The sequence below is a fragment of the Equus caballus genome, chromosome 14, assembly GCF_041296265.1.
Source record: "Equus caballus isolate H_3958 breed thoroughbred chromosome 14, TB-T2T, whole genome shotgun sequence".
In the NCBI taxonomy this organism is placed as follows: Eukaryota; Metazoa; Chordata; class Mammalia; order Perissodactyla; family Equidae; genus Equus; species Equus caballus.
The window spans coordinates 26,658,608-26,679,716 of record NC_091697.1 but is presented as its reverse complement, the minus strand read 5'-3'; the positions used below and the strand labels follow the sequence as shown (position 1 = coordinate 26,679,716).

Below are 21,109 nucleotides of genomic sequence, written 5' to 3'. Positions count from 1 at the left end.
TCAGGGGAGTTAAATGACAGGCACCACAAAGCCACACGCCCATGGAGTGGCAGTGGTGGGACCTGACCCAGGTTGTTGGGCTGAGATTCTGCAGGGCCTGGAGGACAGCTGGGGCTGGGTATGTTCTGAGTGAGGAGGAGAGAACTGCCTCACTGTCTCAGAGCAGGGCCAGGAGGGAGTTCTTCCAAGCCTCAGACAGAGGAGCAGAGATCGGTGTTCTTTCTTCCCCTTTTGAACTGAATGAGTGATCTTTTCTGATCAGCGAGCTTTATTTCAGAGTCCCCAGGAGGCTTGCAGGACTCTGAAATCCAAGGGCTCATAACTCACCCTCATCCCTGTTCATTTCAGAGTCTGTGCCAGCCTTTAGAGAGATATACTCTTGGCCAGAGTGCCCCTCTGCCTCACATCAGCCTCGTGAAGTCAGTGACCTGCCCAACTTCATTCTCAGCTGAGTTCAACGATTGCCTCCTTCCTCCCACTTTCCCTCCCTCCCTTCCTTCACTCTTTTTCTCTTTTTTGCCTGGTCATCATCTTAGTGCCCTTAGACCCTTCACATTCAATCTTACAGTCTCCTCCTGAGAGATGTGATGGGTGAGGCCATTGTACAGATTAGAAACTGAGGCTGGAGAACACACACCTAAGCTCTTCTCTGTGATCTCACTGCCACCAGATCCTTTCCCAAAGCCTGTGTAATTCGGCATCTGGATTTATCTGCTGACTTATTGGCACTTTAAAAGCCTTTTCTCATTGGTATCTGTTCCCAGTGAGATTCAGCTTCCATTATATAAAAAAGACCCTCTCACCAATCACCTTCCTTGCCTGTTTTCGAATACAGCAGCTGGTGTGTCTCTTGAATGAAGATTTTTTCTCCAAGTGAGTTTGCATTCAATTAGCTACAAATATGTTCTGTGTGTGTGTGTGTGTGTGTGTATGCATCTATGTGTATAAAAATACACATATGCACACATTTGGATTACTTGAACACAAAATCCAAAGTGTTGAAATTCCATTTTTGATATAAATGAATACAATTTCTTTATGGAGCACTGTAAGTGCCATTGAGATCACACTATATTTAAAGATCAGCATCTCTCTCTCCTCTTTCCCTGTTCTTCCAAAAATCTCTCCAACTGACTGCATTGAATGCAGGTCAAAAGTATATAAGAAATCCCTGGTCTACGGCATGTCTGCTCTTTATTTTAAACTGTCTTAAATATACCCTTATCATACCCAATGCCCTCCAGAAATCTAAAGGCCTTTGTTGCATAAGCAATTTCTCCATTCCTTGGTGGCTTATCTGACAGTTTTCCATTTACCTTCTACTTATTATTGCACTCAACTTTGAATTTTAAAACCCCTCTGTGGGTTTAAAGGATCTTGAAGGATGAAATCAGAAGCCTAGATTAGCGATTACTATAAACCTTCAAGAAAGTAAGATTTTTTTTTTCTATTTGGGCCAAAGCAAAGACTTGAGGCTCAAGTGTAATCCAGCTTCATCACATAATGAAGCTGATATCCTGGAGAAATGTCTTTATATTTCACTCGACTCTCTGCCTGACTTCACCATTTCATTCTCACTAACTGAAGATATTCCTAGGATGATGCCCTTTTTTATCTGAATTCTGGGGAAATACTCCAACATTAAGATTCATTTAGCCTGAATGAAAATCATTTTCTTGCTGCCCTCCCTCTTGGCTCCTTTCCTCAGCTTTAATCAAAAGCAGTAGTGCCAGGCTATACACCATACCACCTGAGTTTCCCCACCTCTGGGAGCTCTCTGCCCCAGGCGAGGACCACCAATATTCAACCTGACAATGGAGAAAACCAAGGTGGGCTTCTTGGGCTCGGAAACTCAGGAGGAGAAAGAGGCAGCTGCTGATGAACACCTGGGTGTCAGCTTCAATGACAGGGTTGCTTGGAGGTGCTTGCCCTTACTCCCCAGGAAATCCCTTTGTTCCTAATGCCCCTCTTCTGCCTCTGCTCTGCCACATCTCATGTGTGGATTCTGCAAAGTCTGTTCAGTTCTGCTCAACAAGCCTGCCCTGCATGATTTGTTTTGGCCAAACACCACCACAGTAATAGCTAACACTACATAAAGTGTGCCACATGCCAAGCTCTGTCCTGGGCACTTGACAAATAAATAATGCCTTTATTTTTCACAACAACCCTATGAAATAAATACTATTATTCTCCCATGTTACAGATGAAGACACGGAGGCCTCAAGAGGTGAGATCAACTTGCCCAACACCACATAGCCAGTTGATGGTAGAGTCAGCTTACAAATTCAGTCAATCTAGCTCTAGAATCAGTGCCCTTAACCACTGGGCAACACTACCATGCCCCTGGGTCCTGATTCTTCCAGGGTTTGTGCTAGGTACACACAGGCATATTTTCACATGGTCTTCTCAACAGGTAAGTATTGCTATTGCGTTTTTATAAGACACGTATCCAACTCATATAGCTAGTGAGTGTAAGAGCTAGACAAATTTATCTCCTTATTCGACAGACATTTTTTTTGGCATCTAATGTGTTCTGTTCTCAGAGCTACAGATATAATAGTGAGAACAGACATGGTCTTTACTCTCACAAAGCTCTCAGTCAGGGAGGCAGACATTTATCAAGTGATTCCACAAATAAAGACATTGTCGCAGAGTTGGATGAGAAGATGGAACATGAGAAGCCAGTGCAGGCCCTCTGACCTCGCTGGGGTGGGGTGAGCACGTGGTGGGGCTTTTCTCAGCACATCCACCCAGTGGGACTCATCCAGGGGAAGCCAGGTGGTAACGGGAGGTGTCGGGGAACAGGCAGGGAAAAATATTGTCAACAAAGGAGCAGTGTGTGCACAGGCTTGGTGGTGGAGGAAGCAAGGTGAGTTTGTGACAGTGGAGCCAGGCCAGCATGGCCAGAATGCTGAAAGTGAGGGCAGGGGGCACAGGCATGCCTGGAAATGAGGCAGAAGAAGTGAGAAGTTGTAGTTCATCTGCCCTCGGTGGTGTTTTAACCCTCACTATTCCATCGACCGTACTATAATAGCAGATTCTTAGCAGCAAATTTTGCTTTTCTTGTTTCATGAAACAGTTGGTAAAAGCAATTTTTCCCAATCTCAGAAACATGGTTGTGTTGCAGACAGGCATAGTTTCAAATATCCCTGTGATTTACCATCAGCAACATATTCCATCAGGGCCCTATTTGCAAAGGAGGTGGTGCAACCGAAAACCGTTGTAAACAGTGACGTGCTTTACACTCGCCCGTGTTATTATCCTTAATAACAGAGCTCGTTTGGGATGATACATGCATCTCCTCCAGGTGGTAATGTGCGTAAAGTGTTCAAAATGGTGCCCAGCTCCTGGTAAACAACCGGATGAATGTTAACTATTGTTTTAACTATCCTGCCTCCCTTTTTTCTTTCCTGAGGCTTGGTCTGAGGAGGACCTGTGCATCAGGAAAACTGTTTTATGCGTCCGTGTCCCTCTTCTCTTTCAGGCCAGAACAAAATCTGCTTCATCCCTGGCATGGTGGGACCTATATTAGAGATGACACTTATCCCTGAGGCTGAGCTCCGGAAAGCCACCATACCAATCTTCTTCGACATGATGCTGTGTGAATATCAAAGGAGTGGCGATTTCAAAAAGGTAAAAAATGAGGCTGGAAACTCATGCCAGCATCCCTAATCCCCAGCCCATTTCCTCATAATGATATCCTCGTTCCATCTGCCCAGGCTTCATTCAGAGGCTTGACGGTAGGCTGGGGACGTTTATTCATGTGCCCGGAATGAGCTGGCAGATCGGATTTGGTCAGTATTCTATCACGTTTTCCTGCCCGAGGCCAAGATTTAAATGCACTTTCCTGCCATGTATCAGCTGGGTCCCTTTATCAATGAGAATCCTAGTTCTCTCCCTGAGAGTTGCCTCAAGGAGTGTCTGCAGGCCTACCCCTCCTGCCCAATCTCGGGCCCACCTCTGTCCAGCACTTGCTTTTCTGGGATCACTTGGAAGATCTGTGCTGTCTGGAAAGAGCTGACCCTACCACGTATGCAAGTTGACAGCAAGGGGAGTTAGAAGCCAGCTGCTCAGGAGGGACCTGTGGGTCTGCCGCGGGAGCAGGAGGCTTTCCCCAGCGGGCAGGGAGGGAGCAACGCGTGTAAACCGCGAGGATCATTGGCCAAGTATTTTCATTGAAAATCCCATCAAACTTGAAGGATGAGGACCATTTTATGGGCCCAGTCACTCCAGAAGCCTTTGAGAGTGGAATAAGCACCCATTTCCACGCTAGGCTCTGGCAATGTTCAGTAGTTTCCCCCAGCTTAGGGAGGTTGGTCGTTCTGTCCTGCCGCTGAGGCTGCCTTAACAGTTCCTCAGACCTCGCCCTCCTGTCCTCTCTGCCCGCTTCTCACCTCGTTTTACCCCTAACTCAGTTCCTCCCCGCGCCCCCCCCCCCCCCCCCCCGCATTTCTGCCTCTCATTCTGTACCATCCCCTGCTCCAGCACTTAAAAGGCAGCAGATTCCAAATAGCTTTTCCTTAAAATTCTCAGGGATTTTACCCCTCCCTTGCTCGTTTCTCTAATCCTCACCCAGTGGAGTCCAAACCCTTCCGCCTGCATTCAGGGCCCTCCTAGCTCTGGCCTTCAGTCAAACTATTTAGCCAGTTTCTCCAGCTCTTTCCCACACCTCACCTATTCTTCAGACATCCCCGCAGCTCACCTGAATTGTGTGGCTTTGGTGAGTGTCTTCCTTCACGCCTTTCCTCTTCTGCTGCTTCTCTGCCGCGTTCACAGTCCTGTGTGCCAACACCTTCTAAACTCCTACTGATCCTGCAAAACCCATCCCAATGCTATATCCTTTAAGAGGTCTTTGCTGTCTATTCCTATGTCATTTGATCTGTGTGAGGTATGATTATTATATACTGCCTTGCATTATACTCTCTTCTGTGCATTTTCCTGTCTTCTTCATCCTCATCTAATGAAAGTGACACTGATGACAATGACAGCAATGACTGCCTTTAACCATGTGTATACTGTGTGCCAGGCACTATAAGCACTTTCCATTCATTAGTTCATGTATTCTTTTTTATTACAACCCTGTGAGGTAGGTAGCATTATCATCCCCATTTTAAAGATGGAAACACTGAGGCTTAGAGAGGTGAAGTCACACATCAAGAAAGAGGCAGAGCAGAGGCTGCAACACACAGGTCATGATGATTCTAAACCCATGTTTTGCCCACTTCACCATCCAGCCACCAGTATGGTCACAGTAAATGTTGACGGAATGAAAGAATGAATGGCATCCTCTAAAGCATGCTTTCTCAGAATATGTTCCATGGACCACTAACCCCACCAGATGCTCTAGGGGGAAGGGTTTCCAGGTTAAGTACCTTAGGAAGCCACTGTGTATCATAACCCTTGGAGATTTTCAGTGCACATTAACATAGTCAAGGCACTGAGAGGTCCCACAATAAACAGACCTGTTTAATTTCTCAAATGTATTTGTGCAAGAAATGTCTGTTGGACTCACCATTCTGTCAATCACTTTGGAAAATTTTGTTCTGAGAGGAAAAAGAGATTAGTTGGCTGTGATTATACCGCTGTGATAGGGTCCTCTCCTCACTCAGCAGTTAGCAGGGGCTCTCTAGTCCCAGAAAGGCCAGTGACTAGCTGCCTCTTCTGCAAGGAGCCTGTGGGGAAAAACCAAAAAAAAAGGCTGAGGGATTCACATGGAGAAAGAAACCATATCCAACCAGCTTGGATGGAGAAAAGTGGAAGGTGAAACCCTGGGCTGAGTGTTGGAAAGCACTTTGGAATCTGCTGCCTTTTAAGGAGGAAGCGAAATCTGTGAAGCTTGGGGACACGTAAAGGGCACACAATATGAGATGAAGGGTGTCCTGCTTACCCTTGGATCAGCACTCCCTCTGAAGGTGTGGGCACCAGCTGGCTTAGAAAATGCCCTGGGAACAGGTGTGCAAAAGAAATTCTCCAAGTACCTGATGGTCCTCAAGAGAGGTGAGCCCAGTCATTTCTGGACCACGACCTGACAGTTGTGTTTGGTGGCCTCATGTCTTCAGAGGCTTGCCTGGAGTGTGACTTTACTGTCCTGTAGGATTTCCTTATTGCAACATCCCTCTGACATGCACCCACCTATTTTCCATGAGCGAGGTCTTCCTTGGGCTCCTCACCCTAGGTATGTGTTCACTGTCAGTATGTTCCTACAGTTGCTTATCTTCATTTCTCTCTTATCAAAAGAGGCAGGACAATCAGCTCAACTAATGGGCAGCTTCCCATGTGAAACCCAGCTGGCGTGCTTGGTGTGTGCTCAGCCGTGGGATGAGCAGACCCAGGTGTGGCTATATGGTTCAGAGTAGTCAGCCAAGGAAGGTGTCCCAGGAAATGGAGGAGGCAAGGCCCCCATGAGCCCCAAGCAGCCCTGATGGCTGGATCCAGAGTGAACCCCAGAACTTGGGTCTGAAATCCAGGGGGCCTTGTGTGCACACTGGCATTAGTGCGTGATGCCAAAGTAATCAGCAAAGAGAAGAACCAGGTGCCGGGAAGATGACAGAGTTCTCTTCTAAACTTTGAGTTTCTTAAAGGAATAGCAGAGCCAAGAGGAAAATGAGCAGAGCCTTTGCGCCCAGCTCACACCAGGCCCCATGGCCTGATGCCCAGTGTCAGGCAGTTCATTTGCTGTCAGTCCTTTGCTTGGGCTCTTCCTTTGATTTCTTCACTTGAAAAGACCCTAGTCATCCTTCAGCTGAGGCCTCATGTTTTGGAAAAGCCTTTCCTGATCCTGGAGCAGTGGTTCATCTGGTGGCAAGTCACAGATGTGCTCAAGCAGGATGTGCATGGGCTGGAACTGGGACACGGAGGGGTTCGACTCTGAGGGGCTCAGGGATGGGGGTAGGGAGGACGAGGCTCCAGGGTAATCTTTCTTTCTGCTCTGAGTTTCTTTTGCAGCCTCATTGCCAGATCTCCCTGTCTCCTCCTCTAGCCTGAATTAGGGAGCTAATGCGTTTGGCTGATAACCTTTACCCCCAATGATACAGCGCTTCCCCTCAGACAATCTCAGGGTCCCTGTCCTTGCCTAGGACTGCAGGCCCCATCCCTAGTACACTCCACCATTCCTTTGGTGGGGCTGTGGACAGGGTGGTTTCAGTAAGAGGGGCCTTGGGTTGGCCACACTGTGGCTGGCATGGCCATGCCCCAGTCAGGGTGAAATGCCTCTTGTCCTGCCTGCATGGGGCATGGGCATATCACTTGTCTCATACAGTACGATGACCTGCTGTCTTCATCATAGGTCTGTCCCCATGAGGAGACTATGAGATCTTTCAGGGCCAAAGTCAGTCTCCCAGCACCTGTCAGTGCCTGACATGAATGTTATGTATACCATGTCAACATTCCCAGGATGAATGGAGGCATTTAGATCCCCATCCCACCACATTTCAGGGGAATAGCCTCAGCATAGAGAGAAACATTCCAGCGAATGTTTTTATAGTGTAGGGTAATGAGGGGGCCTGACCACTGCTTGAGTAGCCCCCTGGGCCTGGGTAGACCGGCTGTCTTGCTGACCCATTCTTTGTGGAGGGGAGGAGCTGTGGGCTTTCTGGATGAAGTTAGTGGGGAGGGGTAGGGGTCCTGGGGCATAGAGACTAAGGAGAGCTGCTACCTATGATGCAGATGGTAGAACAGGCCTGGGTGCGCCCATCATCCTGAGGGTCTGAACCCGCAACAGGCAGGAGGTCCCAGAGAGAACCCCTCTCTCAAAGAAAAAGAGGTAAGGGCATTGGACAGCAGCATCTATAACGTCCCTGGAACACAGCAGGAGCTCAATAATTGCTTGTTGAATGAATTAACTGGCAGAGATATCAGTTTGGCAGATTCCACTGAGACTAAGTCTCGGCATGGAGTAAGTTGGTGCTTCAGATGGCTTAGAACATAATGTGGAAAACAGCAAATCAATTCGACAAATATGTACTGAGCACCTACTGTCTTTTGGACACTGTGGTTTGGAGTCAGACTTGCTGCTTATAAACAGAAGAAATTTGCGTAAGTTATTTAACCTCTCTCAGCCTCAGTTTCTCTATCTGTAAAATGGATATCATAATACCATTATAGGTTCCCAAACCCGAGTTCCATGGGGGATGAACTGGAGCAGGCAGAGAAGAGATAACTCAAAGAAAATTAGGAAGCTAGACTGACTCCCCCAGGCATCCCTTCTCACGTGACATTGCCTTCTCCAGCTTCCTCCCAAGTCTGCCACTGCCCACCCCAGGACAACCTGCATTTCATTAACGAAGGAGGCCAAAGACTGCCTTACAGGTGTCGGTTTCATTCTTGTTATCTCTCTGCCCTCCTGGCCTTTCACACCATCTCTGCTCCTCCCAGGCCAAAGTCAGCACCATCCATTTGAGGAAGAGCTCTTGTTCCCTAGATTTTACTTCGTCAGGGTTCTAGGCAAACAGGATGATGAAAATAGCCAGGGCGTTCTAACGCAGACAGGAGAGGCAGCAGAAGTGGTGCAGGGAGGGCTTGATGCAGGTGGGAGGCCCAGGTGAGGCCATTCTGATGGAACAGGGAGGCCCACTAGGTCTGGGCTCCTGGAGTCCACGCTGCTTTTCCTGAGTAGAGCTTCTCGAGATCCATATCGAGCCTCTGTAGCATCTGACTTCTGTGAATGAAACCCATGGATGCTCCTTTACAACCATCTACCTCGCAGGGGTGGGGTGGAGTCAGCGATGTGATGCAGTCGTGTAGCTGCAGATGAAAATGAAATTAATTTGGAGAAGCTGGAGCTTTGTCCTAAGCTCTGCATAGTGCCAACGTTGGGGGTATGGCCTGTCACAGTGACATGGCATAGTATATGTTTGGGAGCATATGGTGGACCCTTGGGCCTACCTAGGTCAAGTTCATCCATCCTTTGAAACCCAAGACGAAGGTCCTCCTTTGCTTCAGTTTCGTCATTTGTAAAATGGGGATGATGATATCCGTTTCCGTTGGCTGTTGTGAAGATTAAATGAGATTGCGATGCCAATGATGAGGACAGTATCGACAATGCCATGATGATAATTGCTAACCATTACTGAGCACTTACTATGAACCAGGCACCCTGCAAGGCCTTTCACATGTGTTTTCCCATTAACTTCTCCCAGCGCCACTATAAAGCAGGTGCTGTTTTAGATCTCTATTCAATAGGTGAGAAAACTGAGCCTCAGCAAGGCTTATTAACTTGCCGAAGGTCACATGGTGGGGGAAAAAAATCAAAGCAGGACTCAAACCAAACCTGTTTGATGCCAAAGGCTGTGGTCACAGCCACTCCTGAGCCCAGCGCCTGCCCAGGAGCAGGAAGGGCCAGTCTGCCCTGGGCTACGCTTGACTGAGGCCTTCACTCGCCAGCCCACCCCGAGGGCTCAGGCGTGGCGAGGCATCAGCCAGCTCTGCACATCCCCTGGCACCCTGTAATTTCCCTCCCCGCGGCTCTTTTGTGACCCTGAGACAAGTAGTTATTTACCCCGTCCGCTTCTCTGCTCCAAAGGAAAGTTCCTCTTGCAAGGAGGAATCGTGCCAGCATTCACCACTGAACAGCTCAGACAGGAAGCAATGCTAGTTTCTCCCCCAGCGCTGCTTTCCAGTAACATTCAGCAGTGATAACAACATCCGCCGTAATCATAAGTAGATGAGCAAACCCAGGGCGTGCTTTATGTATATAATCTCCTCCAGGCCCCCTAACTACCCCTTGCTGTTGGTACCACTATTATGCCTATTATATTGATAGGGGATCCACAAACTATGGCCCACAGGCCACATCTGTCCTGCCACTTGTCTTTGTAAATAAAGTTTTATTGGAATACAGCCATGCCAATTTGTTTATGTGTTATCTTTGGCTGCTTTTGTGCTACAACAGCAGAGTTGAGTCACTACAGAGACTGTCTGACCCCAAAGCCTAACATATTTACTCGGTGGCCCTTTACAGAAAGTGTTTGCTGACCCCTGATGGAAACTATGAAACTGAGGGTTAGGAGGACCTACTCGCTTTCCCAAGATGGTGGAGGGAACAGAGCAGACATTGAAAGCCAGACAGTCTTGCATCAGAGCCCACTCTCGTAGTCCCTGGGCATATTTCTTCCTGCCCGAGGCTTGGCACAGTAGACATCTCTAACTATGATAGCCCCCAAGCCCCGACTGTGGATGATACTCACATGTACAACATGCATCCTATAAGGGGTGTGATTCATGTGCAGACTGGCAGCCAGACCCTCACTGGGTTGGCCCCCAGCTAGGTCTCTGTTCTTCCTTTCTTTCTTGAACTCTGCTCCAGCTGAACTGCTGTCCTCATTTTTCTCCATATTCCCACCTCCACACCTCTGCTCACTCCATTCCTCCCACCCTTTTCATATTTATCACAATCCTACCCATCTTCCAGGCCTTATGTATCTCCTTCCATAAAACTTAACTGTGGAAACTCACAAGCCATTCTTTCTCATTTATGTTGTATCAGCACAAGCTTCTGGTCCTTTCCTTTGGCCCTCAGCACACAAAAGTAAGAGAACAATGGCACCACAGGTGATATGTGAACCAGGGGAAAAGTGAATCTGGTCCCTGCCTTTCATCACCTAGAGATTCCAACTAACTAGACTGGGCTTGATCCTTTGTGCGCTGGAAAGAGTGCCAAAGATCTCTGCCATTCATCTGAGATTTAGACAAGCCACTTAAACTCTCTGAGCCTCTACTTCTGTAACTGTGATAATAACTGACACTTCCTGAGACTGATGCCAAGCAGGGGCTGGCTGCTGTTCATGCATTATCACACGTAAAGGCAATCCTTGACCTCCAGACCTCATGGAGTGACTGTGCGGACTGAGTGGGAAGAGGCTGGGTTAGGAGCCATGAGTACCCAAGGGCTCCCTTGACCTTGGTGACCTTCACCAAGGGTCCCCTTCCATTCTCCAGGTGCCAGTTTCTTATTTAGTGGTAAAATGTGGTGGTGGGGGTGGGGGGGCAGTGGACTGCATGATTTGGATAGACTCATCAGAGCATGATATTAAAACAGTACAAACCACTTTACATTACAGACATTGTATGGCCCTTCAAAATGTTGAATAAGTCATGAACTCAACTGAGTGAGATGTTCTTGACATTGAAAATAGGAAGATATAACACTCTCTGGCTTTAGTGTCATAAGATTTGGTAGAACTGTAGGTACACATTTACTTTCACTTACAAAGTCTGATCTCTGACCATTAAGTTGTCACCACTCGATCTCTGAGGCATCAGCTCATTAAATATGACAGCTTCAGGTATGGCTGGATTCAGGGCCTCAAAAATGGCATCAAGTTTCAGTCTGTTTTCATCTCCTCCTCTCTGCTTTCCTCTGTACTGGCGTCATTCTCAGGGAGGCTCTTTCACTGTGGCCATCTCCAGCAGCCTCAGGCTTACAATCTTCCATCTTCAAATTGAGCCAAAAGACTCTTTTTGCTCAGAGCCCCAACCAAGCCTTGGATCTACGTCTCCCTGGCTTGACCTGGGCCTTTGTTAATGCTGGGGTCTGGATGATGCAAGATATAGATTAGGAGCTGGGCCTGTGTCATGTAGCCACACCTGGAGCTAGGGAGGTGTGGTTAGTTCGCCTGAATCCCCCAGACTGAGATTAGGGCCAGCGTGATCACCAAAATCTGGAGAGAAGAATGCTAGACCAGCAGAAATAATGGCCATCTGTGACAACATGTGGTTCCCTGAAGATGCAATGCTCTGTCACACGCCTGCGTGTCTTCGCACATGCTGTGCCTGTACCCTCTCCTTCAAATGCCCTTTCACTTTTCATCTCCCTGCAAAATTTCCATGTAAACTTTGAGAACAACCTCAGAGGGCATGGGCCGTGAGAAGCCTTTCCTGACTCTCCTTTCCCTCTCTGTCTCTCTCTGTGTCTCTCTGCCAAGCTCGCTTGCTCTCTTTCTCTCTCTTTCTCTCTCCCTTTCTCCCTCTCTCCCTCTCTTCTCTCCCTCCTGCCAATCTCTCTGCTCCAGTGCTCATGATCAGTTTTTCCTCTGCATTCTCTAGGAACTCCTATAAGGCACACATCGTATCCTGTTGCATTTTGCATTCCCAGTTCCCAGCACTAAACCTGGGAGATGAGGGGTGCTCCCTAAAGCTTTGGTTAAAATACTGAATTGACTGATTTCAACACTGAGCCTTCTAATGTTGTTGTTGTTGATTTTCATCTCTGACTTCTTCAGTTTGAAAATGAAATCATCCTCAAGCTGGACCACGAGGTGGAAGGGGGCCGAGGGGACGAGCAGTATATGCAGCTGCTGGAGTCAATGTAAGTTCAGCGCCCAGCATGGGAGGAGCAGGGAAGGTGACCTAGGCTGGAGGGCTCAGGACTCCAGGGGGCTCCAATGGCTCTGTCCTCCCTGGGGATAATCTAGAGGCTGGTGAGTCTTGGGGAAACTCCATTTTTGTAAGAAATCTCATATCTCTCTCTAGAGTGGCTATCTTTTTGATATTGTTGGAATGGACCAGATAAAAAGAAATTTTGTATTGGGGAGAGGGAAGTAATCCACCAAAATGTTTGTTTTTGTTTTCTCTTAGCTGTGGAATAATTCTTGCTATTTTTTCCCTTTTTTGGTGAGGAAGACTGGTCCTGAGCTCACATCTGTTGCCAATCTTCCTCTTTTTGCTTGAGGAAGATTGCCCCTGAGCTAACATCTCTGTCAGTTTTCCTCTATTTTGTATGTGTGATGCCACCTCAGCATGGCTTGATGAGTGGTGCGTAGGTCTGCTCCGGGGATCGGAACCCACGAACCCCTGGCCACCGAAGCGGCATGCAGGCACTTAACCACTACGCCACCAGGCCAGCCTCTATTTTTGCCTTTTTAATTTTTGACAACTGTTGGTCATGGCCAACATGCATGGAGCACATGCAGTGCATGGCTACCGTGCTAAGTGCTGTGTATTGTCTCATTTAGTGGCATTTATTCTCTTTGATCCCTATGTCACAGAGGTGGCTCCTGAGGCTCAGAGAAGTCTCTTGGCCAAGGAAACTAGGCCAAGCTAGTTAGGTGGACAAGCTGGGACCCGAACCCAGCTCTGCCTGACTCCAGAGCACGGGCCTGGGTGAGGTGGTAGATGCTGGATGGTATCCAGGAGCACTGGACTTGCAATCAGGACACTGTTTTGCTTTAAAAGCTTATTGAGATATAATTCACATACCATACAATTCTCCTAAAGTGTGCAATTCAATGGCTGTTCGTATATTCACAGAACTGTGCAATCATGACCACAGTCAATTTTAGAGCATTTTTCTTACCTCCTAAAAGAAGCCTGGAACCCCTTAGCCATCATCCTCCCTCCCTCCCACCGTCCACCTACTTTCTGTCTCTGTGGATTTGTCTATTCTGGACATTTCGTATAATGTCACCATATAATATATGGTCCTTTGTGGCCGGCCTTCTTCACACAGCATCTTTTCAAGCTTCATCCATGCAGTAGCATGGTCAGTACTTCATTCCTTTGGATTGCCATTCTTTTTATCGAATAATATTCTGCTGTTTGGTTATACCCCATTTTGTTTGTTCACTCATCAGTCGATGGACCTTCAGGCTGTTTTCACTTTTTGGCTATTAGGAACGATGCTTTCATGTACACGTTTTTGTGTGGACACATGTTTACAGTTTTCTTGGGTACATACCTAGGAGTGGAATTTCGGTGTCTTATGGTAACTCTATATTTATCCTTTTGAGACATGATCAGACTGTTTTCCAAAGTGACTGCACCACTCAGATTCCTACCAGCAGTGCAGAGGGTTCCAATTTCTCCACATCCTCCTCAACCCTTGTTAATATCTGTCTTACTGATTATAGCCATCCTGGTGGGCGTGAAGTGATATTTCATTGCTGTTTTGATTTGCATTTCCTTCATGGCTCAGGATGCCAAGCATCTTGTCATGTGCATGTTGTCCATTTGCATATCTTTCAAGAAAGATATTGGCTTTTAATCCTGGTTCTATCACTTAGCAGTTGCACAACTTTAGACCAATCACACAGCATCTTTGGCCTCAGTATCCCCATCTGTAAAATGGGGATAATAAGCCTGCTGTGACTATTTTGGAGACCGAATAGCTGTAAGTCATCTGGCACACAGCAGGTAAAGGCTCAGTAAGTGTACTTGATCCCTCACCTTGCTCCTAGTTTCTGTCTCTAACACCTTGGTAATCTCTCCTCCTACCCGGGAGGACTTCTCCCAAAGTTTAGGAATATGGTTCAGACACCCCAACTTTCCTCCTAATTGTAGTTTCTCTGATTTGTATGAGTCTCTGAAATAACTCGGATTTTGAATTCTTTCCCCAATCTTTTTTGACTATTTTAACTTTAACAACAAAAGCAGACTAAAGGCCTTGCTCTAACCCTCACAATGACCCTCCCTGCCCTGCCCAGCAGGCAGAGTGGAGCCCCAGGCAGCCCCTTCCTGTCACTGTGCTCAGCCATCACTAAACACCTAGAGTGCACACACCACTGAGCTAGGAGGAGAAACCCATCACCTGCTCCTCAGATGCGTATCTAGGCTGATTGTCCAGGGGAAAAGTGACCTTTTGACTGTCAATGTTTATCTTAAAGTTCTAAGAAGGAAAATCTAAATATTGATCAGAAGTGAAACCGTGACGACGCTGGCGGTTTCCATTTTTATAAGCGGATGGGGCTCTGCGGCAGTCTTCCGACCATCCGCAGGATTTTCAAATCCTTCCTGAGTGATTATTTGTGAAAGGAGCCCTTAGAGGTCGAGGAAATTAAACACAGCTCATTATTTTTTTCCTGAGAGAGGTGTGAATGATTTTTCCCAAACTAATCAAGCCCAACCCAAGGAGTCCAGGCCCCATCAGAAGGTCCAGGGCCCAGTCCCTGCTCCTTCCTTTGAACTTTCTGAGCCTCAGTTTCCCTATCTGCAACCTGGAGATCAAAATCCTATCCAGCTCTTAGAATTTTTGTTGAGATTAAGCAAGAAAAGTCATGTAAAGTGCTTAGCACAGTTTCTGATACCTAGTAGGTAGTCCAGAAATATCAGCAATTGTTATTGTTCTCCAGGTGGATAGCGATGTGTCTGTTTGAAGCCATGAGCCTACCTGTCTTTTCTCCTCCAGCTTAGTCATCCTCAGTTCCTCCAGTCCTCTTCTCAGCCCCTCATTCAGGGCCTCCACTGGTATATAGGGCCTGCTCCGGGCAGACAGTACTGTGGGCACACAGCTTGGTAATTACATGGTGCCTTTGTGAAGAGAACAGGGCTTCCCTTCCTGTGGCAGCTGCAGTCCTGTATCAGGGCACAAGGCTTAAGGCATGGAGTGGGGCTGAATTGCAGCCTTCGTGTGCTCTTGCACAGTGCACAAGCTGTACAACCTTACACAGCATCCCACTCCTCCCTACCCTCAGCACTCTCCTTGGATCCCACTCTCGTGAGTCCGCATCTGTCTTACAGTCTGCCTCTGTGAGGGTCCCACATTGAATGGAGTAATGAGACACATTCTACCCTGCTATGTTCCATCTGTCTGGGAATTTATCTAGAAGTGGCAAGGGGGCTGGAAGGCTGAAGGGGACAGAGAATGTATGTTCCAGGGGCCTGGATCCCACCCAAACCAGTTCAGTACCTGAAAGAGGATTGTCCTAAGAGGCTCTCCATACATAGTTTTTATGTCTTTATTTTCTTCTATTTAATTTCTTTTTTATTGCCGTCACATTGGTTTATAGCATTATATAGATTTCAGATGTAATCATTTTTTTTCAACTTCTGTATAGCCTGCATCATATTCACCACCAAAAATAGTTTTTAAAAGAATAAGTGAAAATCCAGTTCCATCAGCACCGACAGAGGGTGTGGACCTGGGCTCCTCTCTGAAGGCTTCCCGTGCTGAGCGCGAGTTGACTCCAGGGCGGCGTGAGCTCGCTCTAGCCTCTGTCCCCGAAGGCAGGAGCATAGACTCTGCGTGGGAGTGCTCTGCCATCCCTCCTTCCTCTCTGTGAGGAATTATCTGCATCGCCTCCAGACTCCCACGGCTCTTTTTCATTGTCACTTATATCCCATTGTGGGACACAAAGGAGAGGACGAGCTGTGTGACCTTGGCAGGACCAAGATTAGACTCAGTTCTATGGGCCTCATGCCTCATCTATAAATTGAGGGTTATAATAATGCCTACCTCAAGGAGATTTTGTGAGTGTTAAACAAGATAATCAATAAAACGGGCTTAGCACAGCATCTGGAACACAGGAAGAATTCAATAAGTGGCAGAATCATTATATTTTATGATTAGTTTTTATTTCTATATCTGTTTCCCCTGCTAGACTGTGTTCTCCTAGAGGTCAGTGAATTCCTAGTTCCCAGAACATTACTTGTTGAGGGGATGGGTGGATGGATGGATGCATAGATGATTTCAAAACAATCTGCCCGTCCATCTCACTAATCCTAGACCATATGAGTGGGTTTCTTACCTCATGCCTAAAGAATAGAGAAACTAAGAAAGCCAAAATTTTGTTCTTCTAAATCCTTGCTTCTCAAAGGATCAAAAGCATTGGCATCACCCGGGAGCTTGTTAGAAACGCAAACTCTTAGGCCCTAACCCAGACCTGCTGAATCAGAATTGATTAAAACAATGCCCAGATGATTTCCGTGCACACTGACATTTGCCAAGCAGGACTCAACCAGTGGTTCTTGATGTCGGCTGCACATTGGAATCACCTGGAGAACGTAAAAAATAAAACACTGCTGCCTGGCTCCCACGCCCAAAGATACAAAGTCATTGACCCAAGGCGAGCGCTGAGCTTCATGAAGGCCTCCTGGTGAGTGTAACACACGGCCGGGACAGAGGACCACTGGTCTGGGCGTGCTCAGGCCCTGAGATGCCTTCTGCCCTGGAGGCTGGGAGGAATCACAGCAAACTCTGCAAGGGAACTTCGTTGCATTGTCGTTAGGGTGGGAAGCTGGGCTGGAAGTGACCGTCCTAGAAGGAGTCAGACACAGCTGTGACTGAGCCAGACAGGCCTAAATCTCAGGGCAATTTGCATCTCTCACTGACAGCCCAGGAACAGGTGCTTCTCCCACCGTGAAGATGGATTGGTCCCATCATGGCCACAGTCTGAGACGTCGCCTCCTTGCAGCCTGGTTTGGCTTCTGTGAGGAAATGACCCTCTGAAGTCCTTGCCTTTCTCCCGTTTCCCCTCCTAGAAGCTCTTGGACTTAAACTGCCCCAGGGAGAGTAGCCAGAAACAAATGGTAGCCCAGGGAATCTTGTCTCCTCGAATGTCTGAGAACGCATGGCAGTGTTCCTCTGCAGGACAATGTTGAGCAGTGATTGCCTTGATTCCCACGGTCACCACTTATTACCGAGTGACACTGGGAAGGTCATTTAACCTCTCTGAGCCTTGATCTCCTCATCTGTAAAGTGAGGGGAATACCTTTTACTTATCAGAATTACTGTGATGATTTCTTAAGGAAAAGTGATTAGTACCTGGTGCAGAATAAGTGATTAATAAGAAGGAGTCATAATCAAGATTTTGGTCCACCTGTCTCTCCCCACCTAGCCTGTGGGCCACCTGATGGTAGGCATGATTCTTTTTATATTTTTTATTTTATGTCTTTCTCCCCATCCCTACCCCACACAATGCCGGCAACTCACAGATGCTTAAGGAATGTCACTTTTATTGTTTCTGGTTTTTAAATTTAGAATATTAATATTACAACAAATGTAAATTTTTCAAATAATACATTCACTTTTAAATTGACAAGCGAACAGTGTCCTCCTCTGTTCCCCCGCCTAGACCCCTTGTCAGAGGCAATCACCATTAAGAGTTTGGTGTTTATCCTTCCTGACCACATGTGGCACATTTACAAATACATAGAGACACAGACACACACTTCCACTCACATGTGGGGTCTGGTGGTTGAAGCTAAGATGCTGGTGCCTGACAGTTGATATTTAGCACTGTGACCTTGGACAACTTAGTTGACCTCTCTGTGCCTTAGTTTACCCATCTGCAAACTTCCCATCTCATAAGACTGTGATGGGAGATTAAATGAGTTAAAATTTGTAAGAGGTTTAGAATAATTCCCGGGACTTGGTAGGCTCTGTGTGAGTTGGTTAGTTAAAAAACAAACATTGTTCTGAGACTTAACTTTTCTCAACTTTATATTTTATAGAGCTGTTCATGTCAAAATGTATTGATCTCTCATACTTTTTAATGGCTTTGTAGAATTACATTTTGTGAATATGCTTTAATTTATTTAACCATTTCCCTATTGATGGACATTTAAGATGGTTCCAAGTACTTCACTATTAGATGGAATTTATAATTCTTATAAATATATCCTTGTATACTTCTGGGAATATTTCTATAGAATAGATTCCCCAAAGTAGAATTGTGGAGTCAAAGGATGTATGCATTTACAGTTTTGATAGATATTGTGAAAAGTGCTATCTAAAAAAGTTGTACGGAGGGGCCAGCCTGGTGGCGTAGTGGTTAAGTTCATGAGTTCCACTTAGGCAGCCTGGGGTTTGCTGGTTTGGATCCCGGGCATGGATCTAGCACCGCTTATCAAGCCATGGTTTCGCAGGAGTCCCACATATAGAATAGAGGAAGATGGGCACAGATGTTAGCTCAGGGACAATCTTCCTCAAAAGAAAAAAGTTCTGATTTACTCCCAATGTGGGTGTGTAAAAGTGACTATTTCCCCACACTGGAAATTGATTTCTATTTTTATTTTTCCCATTCTGGGGTGGGAAAAAAATTAAATATTTGCTACCCTGTATGGACAAATAAGTGTATTAATGAGTAAATGATTGAACAAATGAGCAGAATGAGCCAACACATGAGCCAGCGGACCTTGGATGCACTGATTCACTCTTTCTTCCTGGCCGTGAGCTCACTGCCTTCCCGTCTCTGCCCGCAGCCTGATGGAGTGTGCTGCGGAGCACCCGACTATCTCCAAGTCAGTACAGAACTTTGTGAACCTGGTCAAAGGCCTCCTGGAGAAGCTGCTGGATTACCGGGGTGTGATGACGGACGAGAGCAAAGACAACCGCATGAGCTGCACCGTGAACCTACTGGTATGTGGGGCTGGCCAGCCCTCCCTACGGGCCCGTGGGACCCGAGTCCTGGGGCAGGCTGGGCTTTGGTTTCACTGTTGTGCTTGATTAGGAAGCAGCACTAAGGGCGTTGGAGATCAGACAAACGTGGGATTGAATCCCTGCTCTGCCGTCTGCTAGCTCTGTGTCTTGAGGCCAGTTGCTTCACCTTTCTGTGCCTCATTTTCCTTATACATGAAATGTGAGTAATGAGTATTTCCTTTAGCACCTAACACCTAACCCAGAAGGAAGATGGCCATAGAGATGGGTTAAGAGTTTGAGCTTTGGAGTCATGCAGCCGGTGGGTTCTCATTCTACCTCTGATAACTAATAGAAAGGACAAGTCAAGGAAGTTTTCTGAAGGTTTCGTTTGCTTACCTGTTCCGTGGAGAAAACACTAGCCCCTGTTTTACAGGCTGTGCAGTCCTAGCCCACGATCGAATGCTCACTGCATGTTAGTTTCCTTCTCTTACAGAATAGAATGATACTAATAACTAGAATCTGTAGAAAATTACTATGAGAAAGGCTAACCAGAGCAGTAAATCCCAAACCCAGGCTCTTCACCCCTGTGCCACACGACCAGCCCTGGCCTGGCTCCCAGACACTGTCCCTTCACGTGTCCTGTGATGTGGTCATGAGACAGGTGGTCGCAGCCACAGTGCTTCATACCCACCATGTCAGCCCACCCTAAGGTGGTTTAAGTGAATCAAGTTGACCAAAAGACCACGTGGGATCCATCACGTCAACCCCCATGCTCCGGAATACAAATCCTGTCCTCGTGGTTCTGTTGTGTGGCCTCCCTTTACTCTAAGTGGACTCTTTTTTAACAGCCTAGATATTGCCATTGATTTTCTGAAATGCTAAGGGGAGTTTAAAAATCCTGATTACAGCAGAAAAGAATTCATTGCTAATAACTCCACCAGGCCCAATTTATAGAAAGAGCCTGAGGAGGGGTTTTCCCGGAGTTTGCAGTTTCTCTCTAAGGAGAGGCAGAAGTTGGTTGAAGAAACTGACCTTCAACAGTCAGACTCTGACCAGGGAGAAAGCTTGGGACAGGCAGCTCCACAAGCAATTAGACCCTGCTGGTTTTTGATGTGGTTTTCAACATGGTCTTGGGGGCGAGGACAGGATGTGGAGGGGTGTCAGGAGCGCTGAGGTTAGTGTGGTTCTGCCCGCACCCTGACCGTGTGCCCTGGAACACATTGCCACCCCTCTCTGAGCCTCAGGTAGACGTGGGTGCATCGGATTAAAACAGGACTTTCTCAAAATGTGGCTCACAGACCTCCTGGCTCAAAATCTGTAAGAAGTTGTTTACAAATGCACTGAATTGGGATCTCCTGTGGTGGAGCCCAGGATGACTAATGGTCTACCTGACCCTGAGCTGGGACCGGAATCGGGCTTCCTAGGTATTGCCGAGTTTGAATTTTTTTGGCTGTGGACTCATAACTCCTGATAGTTCTGCACTACCAGAAGTTATGATCTGTTATTATCACTGGGTCTAGAAAGATCACTATTACAAGAGTCCCCCTTTATCCACACTTTCACTCTCTGTGGTTTCAGTTACCTGCAGGCAACCGTAGTCTAAAAATATTAAATGAAAAATTCTAGAAATAGACAATTTATAAGTTTTCAGTTGTGCACCATTCTGAGTAGCGTGATAAAATCTCGTACCATCCCGCTCCATCCCACCTGGGACATGAGTCATCCCTTTGTCCAGCCCCCCCGTGCTACCCGCCTCCTGCCCGGCCTTAGTCAGTCACTTAGTAGCCATCTCAGTTATCAGATCGACTGTCACAGTATCGCAGTGCTTATGTTCAAGTCACCCTTATTTTACTTAATAATGGCTCCAAAGCACCAGAGTAGTGATGCTGGCAGTTCAGATATATGCCAGAGAGAAGCCGTAAAATACTTCCTTTAAGCAAAAAGGTGAACGTTCTTGACTTAATAAGGAAAGAAAAAAATTCATGTGCTGAGGTTGCTAAGATCTACAGTAACTTTTATTACAGTATATTGTTATAATTG

At 46.9% G+C, this 21,109-nt stretch overlaps 1 protein-coding gene across 1 annotated transcript in view; it reads left to right on the top strand.

Moving 5' to 3' along the window:
• The window catches only part of DOCK2 (dedicator of cytokinesis 2), a 404,121-nt gene that overhangs the window by 341,247 nt on the left and 41,765 nt on the right, over window positions 1-21,109 (top strand). The window contains exons 33-35 of the mRNA XM_001500101.7: window positions 3,485-3,633; window positions 12,219-12,304; window positions 18,913-19,069. Of these exons, the coding sequence (XP_001500151.1) occupies window positions 3,485-3,633; window positions 12,219-12,304; window positions 18,913-19,069 (392 nt within the window). The remainder of the gene's footprint in view (window positions 1-3,484; window positions 3,634-12,218; window positions 12,305-18,912; window positions 19,070-21,109) is intronic.